The sequence below is a fragment of the Bombina bombina genome, chromosome 1, assembly GCF_027579735.1.
Source record: "Bombina bombina isolate aBomBom1 chromosome 1, aBomBom1.pri, whole genome shotgun sequence".
Taxonomy (NCBI): Eukaryota; Metazoa; Chordata; class Amphibia; order Anura; family Bombinatoridae; genus Bombina; species Bombina bombina.
Genome location: NC_069499.1, coordinates 736252147 through 736268699, shown reverse-complemented (window position 1 = coordinate 736268699; position 16553 = coordinate 736252147). Strand labels below are relative to the sequence as shown.

Genomic DNA, 16553 nt, shown 5'->3' with positions numbered 1-16553 from the left:
GGACTGCAAACTGTTCCCCCAACTGAAGTTAATTGCTCTCAACAGTCCTGTGTGGAACAGCCATGGATTTTAGTTACGGTTGCTAAAATCATTTTCCTCATACAAACAGAATTCTTCATCTCTTTTCTGTTTCTGAGTAAATAGTACGTACCAGCACTATTTGAAAATAACAAACTCTTGATTGAATAATGAAAAAACTACAGTTAAACACTAAAAAACTCTAAGCCATCTCCGTGGAGATGTTGCCTGTACAACGGCAAAGAGAATGACTGGGGTAGGCGGAGCCTAGGAGGGATCATGTGACCAGCTTTGCTGGGCTCTTTGCCATTTCCTGTTGGGGAAGAGAATATCCCACAAGTAAGGATGACGCCGTGGACCGGACACACCTATGTTGGAGAAAGTGCAAATTCTCTATCCTAACCCTAAGTCAGGCTCCTCTGTAGCCGGAGATTTAGATGACACGGACTCCGACCCAGAAGGGGCCTCCTCCGAAGTGTCTGAGTGGGCCTCGTCATCATATAACGCCTCTGATATTTCCATAGGTGTAAACAACCCATGTGCTGGGCCGCCATGATACACACTATGCTTGCGCTTAGCAGAACGTGGTAAGGCATGGATCACTTTCCATACCGCCGTTTGCAGTTGATCCGCAAAATCTGACGGCCAACGAATCTCTCCTGCAGGAGTAATGGTTGGACCCTGGGATGCTGCATGTGCAATTGGAGATGAATGCAGGGAACGCACCTTTACGGGACGGGGAACCATTTAGAGGTGGACGGCTCAGTAGTACTAGACATCCGTTTACTTTATTAAGGCATGTGGAACATAGTTGAGCAGGCTGTTCTACTCACAATAAACACAGGAATGAGACCTTGTTAAAGAGGGAGAACCCTCTAACGCGTCAGAGTCCTCCATAGCTTGCGCTGTTATTATGGACTAGATTAACTTAATAATAGGCACCTTTATAACCTCCAATGGCTGGAGCACTCACCACCTCCTATGACCTGGACTACAGAAACCGTGTTGTCTCCTGCGCCACTGATCAACATAGGAAGAGAGATAGCCACATCGGGTCACATGGAATGCCTGGCAGGACCGCCCCTGCCTTAGGAGAAAAATGTGCCAAAAAAGAACCGCACAATACTCCCGTAAGTCACCTGAAAGTTCCACACATTGCCAGAACCCCATCTCGCACATAACACAGCAATGACACAATAAACAATATCATGTATAAACCCCCCTGTTCAATAATCCCCTGTCCAGGAATATTAACCCTTGATTCTTTAAAATAAATAAAATAAAAGGTGTCACACTGTGACCGTGTCTTCCGTGTTATCATTATGTAATAAAAAATTAAACAATCTTACCAGAATCTACGCCATGGAACAGGAAGACGGCCCTTCAAGTGTGACAGGTTAGTTAGTAGCCTCGCTCCTGACATGGACTTGAGTGTAAAAAGCAGGCAGCAAAACTCCTCAACGCTGATTGCTTCTAGAGCTGTTAATATGAGTCGGGATGGTTTCGCAGAAAGACTCTCCCTGCATCTCCAGACTCTAACTTTTGCCCAGGCTCTCACTGAGAGGCTGACAGGACTACTTAAAACTCCAGTCCTAATGCGAAGAGTACTACCCTCCATAAGAGACTACTCCGATCTTCGGCACTTCTCTGCCGTCCTTCTGTGACGAAAGGCAAAGAATGACTGGGGGATGACAGAAGTGGGGGAGGTATTTAAGCCTTTGGCTGGGGTGTCTTTGCCTCCTCCTGGTGGCCAGGTTCTTAATTCCCAACACTAATGAATGAAGCCATGGACTCTACTCCCCTACTTATTAATATAACTGTGTTGGTTATGCAAAACTGGGGAATAGGTAATAAAAGGGAAAATCTATCTTTTTAAACAACAAAAATTCTGGTGTTGACTGTCCCTTTAAGAAGGAAAATGGCGACCCCAGGCGATCATTTCAAGTGTGACAGGTTAGTTAGTAGCCTCGCTTGTCAGTGAGGTGCAGCTATCTCCCACTAGGCACATTGGGCAAGGATTCCACGACTGGTTTCCCCATCACCTATAGAGATACTTTCCCCAGGGTCATAATACAAACAGAAAAGAGAAGCAGTCTGCCAGGAATGAACAGCTTGTGGCTTGTTCTATGGACCAGTTACCACCTGGGAGTAACATCTTTTAGCCCAATTATGCTTTTTACAAAGGAAAACTTACTATAATCTCACATTAATGTGAATAATGATTAAACGCCAGACAAAGTCATTTTAGGCTATTTGCTATATGGGTGATCACAGTCTTAGACGATGTAGTAGATCCAACAGTACCAATACAAACAATGTAAACATTAGCCAAAATGTTTTTTCTTAAAGGAAAATAACCCTGCTATAATAACATAATCTAATGCATTACACTATTTTCTTTCAATGCACCATTGATCACCTATACCTATGCATTTAACCCTAAAGAAGGGGTTAAACACATAGTTAAAGTAATTTCCATATCAGTAATACATTACTAATCCTGAGCTGAACATGATTAGCTATTGATGGCTACTCAAAAAGGTGGTCCTAAGCTGACTTTAATTATGTATTTAGCTCCTTTCTGGGGATTGGGCACACAGGATTAGGCAAGCAATAGTGAAATAACAAAAGAGTCTTATAAATTGGAGCATTTTCTTTTGTAGTTTTATTTCCCTTTAATACACTTAAGTAAGTAAGTCAAAATTAAACTTAAATGGATTGGATTGACCATGACATTTTAAATAACTTTTAAGCTTCTATTATCAATTTTGCTCAATTCTCTTGATATCCTTTGTTAAATAGTAATCCTAGGTGAGTTTAGGGGCATGCATGTTTCTTTATCAATCTGGAAGCAGTGTTTGCAACAATATTTATAATGTATAGCAAATACTGCTGCCACATCAGCTTACCTAGGTTTACTTCTCAACAAAGGATACAAATAGAACAAAGCAAATTTGATAACCAAAATTAAATGGAAAGTTCTTTAAAATTCCATTCCCTATCTAAATTATGAAAGTTTAATTTGACTATACTCTCCCTTTAAGAATATAAATTGAGTGGCAGGAGTAAGTCTGACTCTAAAACTAAATAACTTACTTGTTTGCTGCATCGGTACACAATCCACTGACACATTGAGATGTCCAGGAATAACTTGCAGTTTTGTTTTCTCTGGCCTATGGTAATAAAACAAAATCATTTTTACTAGTTTCTACTTTAGATACACTGGATTTTAAAGTTACAGTTGTGTTATAGAAATATTGTTACAGTGATGGTAAACTCTCCCCTTATATAAAAACATCAGGAATGTTAGTGATATTTTAGATGGAGTTTAATTTATCATTTGTAATGAAGTTGCGCTGTAACTTACTTATTAATATAGATATGAAATTCAAATACCCCACGCTCTTCCGCCCACTTCATAAGTCTATTTTTCTGTGACCTAAAGTTTTGAATTGTTCTCCAATCAGCACTCTAGCTACAACATAAGGCGCACAAAAGGGAGATCAATGATTGGAGAACAGTTAAAAACATTAGCTCACAGAAAAATTGACTTTTGAAGTGGGTGGCGGAGTGCAGGGTATTTGAATTTCATATCTATATTAATAAGTCACAGAGCAACTTCATTACAACTGATGCATTAAACGCCATCTAAAATATCACTAACATTCCAGATATAATTTTGAAAAGGGGAGAACATGGTACAAATGCTAGAGGGATTCCTGTATGCTAATACTAACTAAAACAGATTGAAAATAAGAAGTTACAGAAATCCTGTTAAACAATCTAAAAATATTGGGAACTAGGGCTGTTAGAATTCTAATTCTGGATCGTAAAGGGACAGTCTAGTCCAAATTGAACTTTCATGATTCAGATAGGGTATGCAATTTTAAACAACTTTCAAATTTACTTTTATTATCAAATTTGCTTTGTTCTGTTAGCATTCTATGTTGAAAGCTAAATCTTTGTAGGATCATATGCTAATTTCTAAGCTTTTCAAGGTCACCTCTTATCTCAGTGCATTTTGAGAGTTTTTTTCAGCTAGACATCGGTAGATCATGTTTAAAATATAGGTAACATTGTGCTCACTCCCGTGGAGTTATTTATGAGTAAGCAGTGATTGGCTGAAATGCATGTCTGTCAAAAGAACTGAGATAAAGGGTCAGTATGCAGAGGCTTAGATATAAGGTAATCACAGAGGTAAAATGTATATAAATATAACCGTGTTGGTTATGCAAAACTGGGGAATGGGTAATAAAGAGATTATCTTTATTTTTAAAGAAAAAACATTTTCAAGTAGACTGTCCCTTTAACTATAGATTATTCTACAAAGGGCATATATGTGTAGCCACCAATCACTTGATTGCTCCCAGTAGTGCATTACTCCTACTGAGACTATCTAGGTATGTTTTTTAACAAAGGATACTAAGAGAACATGGTACATTTAATACTAGAAGTACATTTGAAAGTCTCTTAAAATCACATGCTCCACCTGAATCATGAAATTTGATTTGTAACATCTTGAACATTTTAAGCAACATAATACATTAGTTTTGTCAAACTCACTGAACTCACTCCTATGTGTCAGGATAAACCCCCTCATCGCCTAAAGATGTACAGGACAGACTGAAAATTCATGCTGTAAATATTCACAGGAACATAACTTAAAATGCAATTTAATGTAATCATTTATTACACATGTATAAGTATTTATGCAATAACAATAAAAATGCCTCTAGCAAATGCTCTGACTGTTTCAGTGATAGATAAAATGAGAAAAATGGAGGGTGCTACAGAGCAAATGGTAAAAAACACATTTATTCAAAGACAAAATTGTCAAAAAAAATGTTTGCAATAAATAGTACATATATATAGTACTGTCTATATAAATGCGGTTTATATCTGCAATTATAAAATAGATGATGCAAAACAAAAGATGATAAAGCACATATATCTAGAGTTACTGCATAATCTGAAATACACAATAGGGACGTCTCCCTCAAAACCCTGATACAATTCATATTATTAAAAAACACTCTTTAGTATCAAAAACGCTCATCAGTATCAAAAAAGCAAAAAAATAAAAAGGTAAAAAGATTAAACCTTCTATACCACCATAAAAATAATACGAGCATATGTGTGCACCACAAAGATAAAAAACACACACTATATGCAGTCTATTAATTTCTTTGGGAAATGAGTAATTCTTTGTAGATACCAAATCACGTCAAATGGTATACACTGTATATATAGTTCCTTGTGTTAATGCATAGGGGCCTATCTATCAAGCTCCGTATGGAGCTTGAAGGGACGTGTTTCTGGCGAGCCTTCAGTTATAAAGAACGCTGCTCCATATCCTGTCCGCCTGCTCTGATGAGGCGGACAGACATCGCTGCAATTCAACCCCACTGAATACGATCGGGTTGATTGACACCCCCCTGCTAGTGGCAGATTGTCCGCGAATCTGCAGGGGGCAGCGTTGCACCAGCAGTTCCCAAGCTCTCCGCATTCAGCGAGGTCTGTTGGACATGATCCGCAATGTCGGATCATGTCCGACAGGCTTTTCATAAATAGGCCCCCATAAAGTGTGATAGATACTGTGTTTAAACAATGAAGCAACAGAGTTCCTTATGTCGTGTATCACACGCAGGATTACTAGGTACCTAGAATCTTGAGAAATCCCAAGCTACGGGTGAAACGCGTAGAAGCTGAAGCTGTTTACCTGCAAACTTTTATCCGATATTTAAATCTAGGTAACTTGTAATCCCGCGTGTGATACATGCTAAGAGCGGGAGTTCTTCTTTGTTTTTCCAAACTTCCAGCTGGATTGCACTTTGAAATCACTGCTACAAGCATTTTCAACAGTATTTGAAAGACCGGAGGATTGGGAGTGCAGCTTAACACCGGAGCCGTTATTCTGGAGGAGGAGGGGTGAGTGAGATCGCTCTATCGATCTCCAAAAGGCAAGTGGTTTAAAGCAAGAAACTCTGTATAACACACTGTTTCTACTCCCAACATTATCCATTATTAGTACTGATACAAGTACTGACTCAAATAATAGTGCATTAAAGCTTATGAAGTATCGACATAAGGAACTCTGTGGCTACATTGTTTAAACACAGTATCAAACACACTGTATGCATTAACACAAGGAACTATATATACAGTGTATTCCATTTGACGTGATTTGGTATCTACAAAGAATTACTAATTTCCCAAAGAAATTAATAGACTGCATATAGTGTGTGTTTTTTTTATCTTTGTGGTGCACACATATGCTCGTATTATTTTTATGGTGGTATAGAAGGTTCCATCTTTTTACCTTTTTATTTTTTTGCTTTTTTGATACTAAAGAGTGTTTTTTAATAATATGAATTTTATCAGGGTTTTGAGGGAGACGTCCCTATTGTGTATTTCAGATTATGCAGTAACTCTAGATATATGTGCTTTATCATCTTTTGTTTTGCATCATCTATTTTATAATTGCAGATATCAACCGCCTTTAAATAGACAGTACTATATATATGTACTATTTATTGCAAAAAAAAATTTGTTGTCAATTTTGTCTTTGAATAAATGTGTTTTTTACCATTTGCTCTGTAGCGCCCTCCATTTTTTCTCATTTTATTTATTCTCATTATATCCATCTATACGAAGGTGGATTAGTGTAGAGTGGCTAAAAATTGTAAATTGTGTTTAGCACTATCCTTATCTGTTTGTTTCAGTGATAGGTTTTACTGTGCAGGGAGCAAATATACATATACCTTGTGGAATGTTACACAAAGATTATGCCTGCTGAGAGAGTCAGTGATAGCATGTAGTCATCATTAAAGGGACACTGTACCCAAAAAATTTCTTTCGTTATTCAAATTGAGCATGAAATTTTAAGCAACTTTCTAATTTTCTCCTATTATCAATTTTTCTTCGTTCTCTTGCTATCATTATTTGAAAAAGAAGGCATCTAAGCTTTTTTTTGGTTTCAGTTCTCTGGACAGCACTTTTTTATTGGTGGATGAATTTACTCACCAATCAGCAAGAACAACCCAGGTTGTTCCCCAAAAATGGGCCGGCATTTAAACTTACACTCTTGCATTTCAAATAAAGATACCAAGAGAATGAAGACAATTTGATAATAGGAGTAAATTAGAAAGTTGCTTAAAATTTCATGCTCAATCTGAATCACGAAAGAAAATTTTTGGGTACAGTGTCCCTTTAACCATGCAAATTAAGTCATCATGGATGCATTATATACTCCCTGAACAGGAGCAGTGTCAGATAATGGTGCAATGTACATATGTGCCAAATACAGTAAAATTATTTACTGAAAAAGTCTTAACTTTACTAGAAGCATTTTGGCTAATAAATGTGTGCTTGCAAAATACTTCATTTCAAAACTAAAATGGATTCATGTGCATTTCAGTTCGGAGCTTTACACCTCTTTAAAATTGCCAAAAGAAAACAGGTTTGCACTTTGGAAATCATTATCCTCTATATAATAAGGTCCAAGACTTAGCCAAGCTCGTAACAATTGAGGTAGAAGTTAATCTTTGGTCCTTATCTTCATGAATCTGAGAGGAGAGATGCATGACTACCAAGTTAATATCGTCCCCCTCCACATTTAACGAAATGTATTCACTAAGAACTGTACAGTGAGAAAACAAGATAAACTTCACTAAACTGTGAAGTCACTCTCCAAATTATAGTTAATAAGCGCCATAGATTTTTTTAAGATTTTTCTCAGTGAACAGTTCTTTGAATCCTTAGTTGATCAAAGAGACTAACATTTTAACAGTAGCGGACATACTTTCTATACTCTGCTAGTAGTTTTAACAGGTCATCAGTGGAGAGTTTGCTTCCATCCTGTTTATAAAGTGGAGAGAATTTCCCTTCAGTGTCCAGCGTTCCTTGTGTGTCTTTAAATAGTGGCCTGGGGGAAAAACACACAGACACAAAATATAAGATGTTACTGAAGTATAAATTAGTAATCCAGAAACTACTGTTAAAAAATCATATATGAATCATGTACCTTGCAGACCAGGCAAACGGCATCCTGTATTGACCAAGCCTACTACACACTTGTTTGGCAAGCTTGTGCACTTTCTGAGCAGTCTGAAAAAATAAAATATTTATATATATTTAATATAATTTTTCCATTATGAAGGGGTTCACACTTGAATACTTTCTTTTTATGCGTATAAATGAAAACTAAATCTTAAAAATAATCATGTCAACACCCATAAGATAGAAGATATAAGATGTCGCCTGGATGAAGCCTTCTGCACGTCTGGAGGTCCTCTTCTGCCCGGCTTGGATGAAGACTTCTGCCCCTCTGGAGGACCACTTGTGCCCGGCTGGGTGAAGACGGCTCAAGGTAGGGTGATCTTCAAGGGGGTAGTGTTAGGTTTTATTAAGGGGGGATTGGGTGGGTTTTAGAGTAGGGTTGGCTGTGTGGGTGGTGGGTTTTAATGTGGGGGCGATTGCATTTTATTTTTACAGGTAAAAGAGCTGATTACTTTGGGGCAATGCCCTGCAAAAGGCCCTTTTAAGGGCTATTTGTAATTTAGTATAGGGTAGGGATTTTTTTTTATTTTGGGGGGCTTTTTTATTTTATTAGGGGGATTAGAGTAGGTGTAATTAGTTCTAAAAAATTGTAATTATTTTTTTCTTTTCTGTAATTTAGTGTTTGTTGCTTTTCGTACTTTAGTTTATTTTATTTAATTGTACAGGTGACCCTCGGTTTACGCCGGTTCAATTTGCGCCGTTTCAGAATAACAACCTTTTTCTTCAGTCATGTGACTGCTATTGAAAAGCTTTGGAAAGCAAAGTGCACTAATTAAAATAGCCAGTAGGTGGAGCCGTCTGCTTGTTTTGCAGCAAAGTTATGCAACTTAACAGCCTGAAATTGTTCTGTGTACACAGAGCAGACATTAGCTATCGAGCAACAAGTTTTAGCAGCCACTTCCCTATTATCTTCCTGTCCAGCTGCTTGAGGTGAGGGTGCCTAACTGCTTATTAATCACTGCATATTGAAATGCATAGAATAGGTGCAGACCCAATATTATCTAACATGCTAACAATGCAGAGAACTGATTGCAGAAAAATGCAAGTAAAAAAAACGTTTTTGTTCATTAAACTTAGTTTGATGATGATGCAGTCTGTTGTGTGATTATTTAATTAGGTGCTGTTAGCAAATGTTTTTGTTCATTAAACTTAGTTTGATGATGATACAATCTATATTTTTAGGTTTATAATGCTGTTTAGCATTTAAAGTCTTCATTTCAAAGCTTTAAAAATAATGTATTAGGTGTTACTTATGACAATTTTGAGAGGGGCCTGGAACCTAACCCCCTCACTTCCCATTGACTTACATTATAAACTGGGTTTCAATTTACAACGGTATCGATTTATAACCATTGCTCCTGGAACCTAACCACGGCGTAAACTGAGGGCTACCTGTATTTAATTGTAGGTAGTTTAGGTAATTAATTTAATGATAGTGTAGTGTTAGGTGTAATTGTAACTTAGGTTAGGATTTATTTTACAGGTAAATTTGTATTTATTTTAACTAGGAAGTTATTAAATAGTTAATAACTATTTAATAACTATTCTACCTAGTTACAATAAATACAAAGTTGCCTGTAAAATAAAAATAAACCCTGAGATAGCTACAATGTAACTATTAGTTATATTGTAGCTATCTTAGGGTTTATTTAATAGGTAAGTATTTAGTTTTAAATAGGAATAATTTATTTAATTGTAGTAATTTTATTTAGATTATTTTAAATTATATTTAAGTTAGGGGGGTGTTAGGGTTAGAGTTATGTTTAGGGGTTAATAAATTTAATATAGTAGCGGCGACAATGGGGGCAGAAGATTAGGGGTTAATAAATGTAGGTAGGTTGCGGCGATATTGGGGGGGGCAGATTAGGGGTTAATAATATAATGTAGGTGTCGGCGATGTTGGGGGCAGCAGATTAGGGGTTCATAGGGATAATGTAGGTGGTGGCAGTGTCCGGAGCGGCAGATTAGGGGTTAATAATATAATGCAGGTGTCAGCGATAGCGGGGACAGCAGATTAGGGTTTAATAAGTGTAAGATTAGGGGTGTTTAGACTCAGGGTTCATGTTAGGGTGTTAGGTGTAGACATAACTTTTGTTTCCCCATAGGAATAAATGCGGCTGCGTTAGAAGCTGAACGCTGCTTTTTTGCAGGTGTTAGGTTTTTTTAAGCTAAATCTGCCCCATTGATTCCTATGGGGAAATCGTGCACGAGCACATTTAGCCATTTTACCGCTACCGTAAGCAACGCTGGTATTGAGGTGAGATGTGGAGCTAAATTTTGCTCTACGCTCACCTTTTTGCGGCTAACGCTGGGTTTATAAAAACCTGTAATACCAGCGTTATCTTAAGGAAGCGTTAAAAAAAAATACTTGTTAGCAACGCACCCCTGTTACCGCAAAACTCATAATCTCGCAGAAAGTGAGGTAAGAAAAAGGAAGAAGAGCCATAAAAAAGAGCAGGGAAAAAAGTAATGCCAAAAAGAAATAAAACCTAGAAAACATAGGGTAGAGTCTTGTGGACTCCCACCACCATGAAATAAATGAATTTACCAGGTAAGCATAAATTGTGTTTTCTTTCATACAGGTGTTTAGAGTCCACAATCCATTACTCCTTGGTACTAATACCCAAGCTGTGGAGTCCAAGAGTAATAACATAAAGGGAGGGATTTAAAATACATATTTTTTCACTGAGAAATGAAATCCACAACCCTAATAAAAAAAAAATGTAATGCACTTAAAAATAAATCAAACAGGGGGGCGGAGCCTAGCCGGTCAGGGAGATGGCTGCATAATTCAGGAGCTCCTAAGCCCCACTTCCAGACCGCACGCATAGACCTGGGGGATTGCCACAAAAACGGCAACACGGGTGCATGAAAGGCTTGTGAACACAATGGGGAAAAAATCGGATAGTTTCTAGCCCACACCGCAAAAATGAAGCCGTTTTTCCAAAACCGGAAGTGCAGCCCTGCACACAATTTGCTACAGCTCCCCTGCCACTACGCACTAAAAATTAACCACAGTGCCATTTTCTATACAGGGGCGGAGCCTGGAGCTGGCCCTTAGTTGCCACCTTCCTCAGCTGCTTTTACAAAAGAAGATCCACCACACAGGGCACTGTCTTGGAACTCCACAGCCAGAACCTTCTCTAAGCTACAGGAAACTGGCTTCTCTATACAGGGGACACTGGAAGAACACACAGGTGAGCTGGCTCTCGCATACACACAAATGCCACAGCACATTGCATGAACTGCCATACTCTAAAACACTTGGGGCATTTTGGACACAAATCTCAGGGTCCTCATTATCCAAAACCCCTGCGCTAAGCCTCAGCATATAGATTGCCATCTCAGGTGGGGAAGTTCGCCTTCTACAATACTTTACACGCATACTGCACTGGGGCCTGCAGGGCTACATTGACCTCACACTGCCACCCCACTATGTACGCACCAGCCTTTAGGCATCTGAACCCTCCCTGACATTAAGCGCCTCTGGATATGCCTGGCCGCAGAAACTCTAAGACCAACAACGTAAACAGCTCCAAGCTAATGCAACAATTCCTCAAACAACAAGACCTAGCCGCAAAACCACAGTAAATGGCCGCATCCACAGAACAGCAGCAACACGAGAAAGAAACTATAAGTGCACCCGCCATTACGAAAGATGATCTGCAAAACCTATGCACAAAAGATGATATTAAAGATATCTTAGGAGAGGTCAAAAACTGGTACGGGGAACTAAAAAGAGACCTATCTAAAGTCATACAAAGGGTCTCGGTCTTAGAGGAGAGTCACAACAAGGTCAATAATGACATACAGCACATTTCCAAAGTTGCATACGATCAGGAAGAAACTATACATCAACTGATGGAGAAAGTTGAGGACCTGAACAACAGAGGCAGGCGTAACAATCTGCGCATACGCGGGATCCCAGAGACAATCCAGCCAAACGCCATAGAAGGCTGCCTCCAGGACTTGTTTAGGACCCTGAAGGGCCCAAAGAGCACCGCAGATATACGCATTGAAAGAGGCCACAGGGCGCTGAGAGCAAAGCCCCACCCCCCGAAGGTGCCCCCTCGGGACATAATTGTAAAACTATTAGATTACAAGGACAGAGAAGAAATCATGAGACAGGCCAGACAAAAACAAAAAAGTAATGCATGCTGGAATCCACATCTAGATCTTCACAGACCTCAGCCAAGCAACACTGCAGAAGAGGAGGGAGCTGAGTTTCATCACCACAGTCTTGAGGGAGCAGCAGATCCCATACCGGTGGGGATTCCCGGTCAGCATTACCGCATCTAAGGGAGATACAACAGCCGCCCTCAGGTCTCTGGAGGACCTGCCAAGATTCAACAAAACCCTCCAACTCAACATCACGCACCCAGAGGACCGCCAATTCTCCCCCAGAGACTCTCAGCGGATAAAGAACCAACCGCACAAAACTCACAATTCTGCCAGCCTAGTGCCTCACTCTGTATCTGAAAGTGTGGATCAGGTCTCGATGCCCATTAGATCCATGGCATCTCCCAACTGACATCCCATTCTAGCCATGGCGCTTACAGGTCGTATGACATAACATTCTTTTCTTTTTCCACAATTCTTTAGGTTTGCTTTATTCGCCTTATTCATTGAAACCCTTGCCCAACAGATCAGAAACAACACCCTCATCACAGGGTATTGGAGACATGGAGCACAAACTGGCGTTATACGCAGACAACGTTCTCCTCACCCTTACTCAGATAGTCTCTCCCCTCCCAGGGGCCCTTGAGGCTTTTGAGAAGTTCGGCCGGGTTTCCGCATTTCTCCTAAACTTAACAAAATCTGAATATTTAAATATAAATTATGGGGAAAGAGAAATCAATGAATTGATCTCAAACTGCCCCCTTAAAAGACAAAGAATCAAACTGAAATACTTGGGCATTTACCTAGCACCTGACGTTCAAACAGTATACACAGCCAACTACAAAACTATGGAAAAAACGCTAACCACAGATTTATCAAGCTGGAAAAATAAATCAATATCTTGGATTGGCAGAATAAATGTTGTAAAAATGAATGTTCTGCCAAGACTTCTATATCTCCTGCAAACCACGCCCATACACCTCCCTATACACTATCTCAATAAAATACAATCATTAATAGAGCAATACATTTGGCAGGGAGCTAGGCCCAGAATTGCTAGAAAGAACATGAACCAGGGACAGGGGTGGGTTGGGAGTCCCTAATATCTTCATTTATAAAGAAGCTATAATGCTGCATAAGCTATTGGATTGGTGCACAAACAATAACAATAAACAATGGCTCCGGATTGATAGATACTTATTGGGTCTAAGCAACGCTGGGCTTGCAAAAACACAGACCCTCTAACATAGCACAATATCCTCTTCTCTCTGACTTTTTCATGACATGGGATAAATTAATAAACACATCCACTAACATCTCTAATATTCTTTCCCCCATGTCCTCACTTTACCACAACCCGGACCTGCCCTGGAACTTCAAAGACACTTCATTAGAAGTCGGGTGTCACATTAAGGGCAGAACAATTTCGCTCTTCCAAGAAAATAAAACACATAGACCCCTTTCCGCCATCCAGGAGATGCACCCCGAGATTCCTCTGAACTGGTATGCCTACTCCCAAATCTGTCACTACGTAGACACTCACCCCAAGAAACATCATCTAACTAGAAACACGACACCGTTTGAGACCCTTTGCCACTTAGAAAACACCCCTGTTTATCTGACCCTTTAGAGAACTCGTTGAACAACCCTTCCCCAAACCCTCTTGGAGAAAAGACAAAATTCTAGGAATCCGAACCCTACTCCATGAGTAGCCCTTGGACTCACACCAATAAAGGTATTTACACTAAATCTTGTGGTAAATCCTTCTAGTCACAGGCTTACGACCCTGAATCATGGTCTCTAAGACCAAGTCAGAAAAAAAAAAACCCTTCGATAAAATTAAACATTCAATCTCCAAGCAGTCAGCTTCAGAGAAACTAGAAGTGGGAGAAGAAGGGTCCTTGATTAGAAGGTCCTTCCTCAACAGAAGACTCAAAAGTGGCAGAGATGACATGTCCACCAGAACTGCATACCAAATCCTGCGAGGTCAAGCAGGAACAATGAGGATCACTGACGCCCTCCCCCAATTGATTAAAGCAATGACCCAAGGAAAAAGCGCAAAACGTAGGAAGCAGGTATGTTAGACTGAAAATCCAAGGAATCGCCAGAGCATCTATCAGTTCCACCTGGGAGACCCTGGACCTCGACCCGTATCTCGGGAACATGGCATTCCATCAAGATGCCATGAGATCTAATTCCGGCTGACCCCACTTGAGGATCAGGCTGGAGAACAGTTTCGGATGGAGTTCCCACTCCCCCAGATTAAAAGACTGCCTGCTCAGGAAGTCCGCCTCCCATTTTTCCAACTTTGAGAAGAGGATCTCCGACAGGTAGTAAGAATGGACATCCGCCCACTTAAATATCTTGGTTACCTCCGTCATCGCTAAGGAACTCCTCGTTCCTCCCAGATAATTGATGTAAGACACTGAAGTTACGTCATCCGACTGGAACCTGATAAACTGGACCGAGGTTAACAGAGGCCAGGCTAGAAGAGCCTTGAATATTTCTATCAATTCTAGGATGTTTAAAGGAAGAACCGACTCTGACTGAAGTCCAAACTCCCTAAGCTTTTAGGGAACTCTAGACTGCTCCCCACCCTAGAAGGCTGGTGTCCTTTGTCACGATCACCCAAGATGGTCTGCGAAAGCAAAATCCTTGGGAAAGATGATCTAGAGACAACCACTATTGAAGAGAATGCCTTGTCTCTTGCTCCCGAAGTATTCGAGAAGACAAACTCGTATAATCTCTGCTCCATTGCCTGAGCATGCTTAACTGCAGAGGTCTGAAGAGCAGACGGGATGATGACTATTGCCACCACCATCAACCGCATTACCTCCATGCACTGAGCCACTGATAGCCAAAGAGTGGACTGAAGGACTAGACAAGTATCAATCTTTGATTTCCTGACTTCTGTCAGAAAAAAACCTTTATTGATAGGAAAAATAATATAGTTCCTATACCCTTGTATTTGGGACTAAGGAAACCTTTTCCAGAATTACCTACGACCCGTGAGAATGCAGGAAGGATAACACCATGTCCGTGTGGGATCCTGTTTGTTGTAATAATGGAGCCTGGACTAGGATGTCGTCCAAATAGGGTGCCACTGCAATGCCCCGTAACCAAAGCACTGCCAACAGCGGTCCCAGAACCATTTGTGAGAATTCTGAGTGCTGTGACAAGTCAAGAAATGGTAGCATTTGTCCAGAAAGGCAAACCTTAAGAACTTGTGATGATCCCAGAGATGGGAACATGCAGATACGCGTCCTAAAACCTTGTCATAAATTGACCCACCTGGATCAAAAGAAGAATGGAACGAATAGCTTCCATCTAGAAGGACGGTACTGTCTAGACTCCCGAAGTCTAAAATTTGTCTGAAGGTTCCCTCTTCCATGGGAACCACAAACAGATTGAAATAAATTTCAGACCCTGTTCCTGAACAGGAATTATCAGTTTTTCTTTATTCCCAGGTGGGAGAAGTCTCCTACCTGGTGCGAAGACCCCATTTGGTTCCCCCTGGATCTCTTTGAGGGAATTGTCTGTCTGAATAGAACCAGACAATGTATGTATTTGGTACTTGTAAAGCGTGGCTAATGACCCGCAAGGGTCTCAAGGTGCTGCTCATTTTATCGACCTCGGAAGGATGAAAGGCTGGGTAGTTCTCGCTGGGGATCTAACCTGTAACCCTTGGAGTGCTACAGAGATCAGCCATAGTGCCTTAGCATGCTGAGCTATCTGTCTGGCTCCCAATTATCCATGGAATCCTGAAAAGGAACAACTATCCTCTAGGGATAGAAGGTCTCCCGGTTAGCGAGGAAATTATCCCCTACACCTTGTTATCGTCTTCCAAGACTCCTTGAGATGTCCTCAAAGAAAAACTCTCTGTCAATATATGAAATGTAGATAAAAGGGTTATACCCATTCTCTCTAATTTCTTAGAAATGCTCTTGAAAGCTCAATCTGGTACCACATAAAATGTCGTTCCAGAGTAGCTAAAAACTCCTTAAATAATACCCGGAGTAGAACTAGCTTAAACCTGAAGATACTACTTCAGTATCAGCCTAGGAATCTTCAGAAACTGAGATTTTACCCTCATATGCTACCGAAGTATCCGCTTCCTCATGTAATCTTGGAGGGAACCTCTAAGATAGCAAGCTACTGTAACAGAAACCTCACTCCACTTGTGCTCTCCCTGCAGCATGGGAGAAGCCGACAACGCACCTGACAAGCACAAGAGGGAAGCGATGTTTAGCAAGATAACCCCAAGAGGAGTCGTGGAGGAAGCGCAGGGCACTGGATGAATGGACGCTCAGTTTTTAGGACACTTGAGGAGAAAGCTGCGGAAAATATTGAACATTGTC

At 40.2% G+C, this 16553-nt stretch overlaps 1 protein-coding gene across 3 annotated transcripts in view; it reads right to left on the bottom strand.

The window, feature by feature from the left end:
- DOCK11 (dedicator of cytokinesis 11) overlaps positions 1-16553 on the bottom strand; it is a 923283-nt gene that overhangs the window by 679575 nt on the left and 227155 nt on the right. For all 3 annotated transcript variants that reach the window (XM_053699249.1, XM_053699251.1, XM_053699250.1), the window contains exons 14-16: positions 8042-8124; positions 7820-7942; positions 3115-3191 (exon numbers count right to left, since the gene is read on the bottom strand). In XM_053699249.1, coding sequence (XP_053555224.1) covers positions 3115-3191; positions 7820-7942; positions 8042-8124 — 283 coding nt within the window. The remainder of the gene's footprint in view (positions 1-3114; positions 3192-7819; positions 7943-8041; positions 8125-16553) is intronic.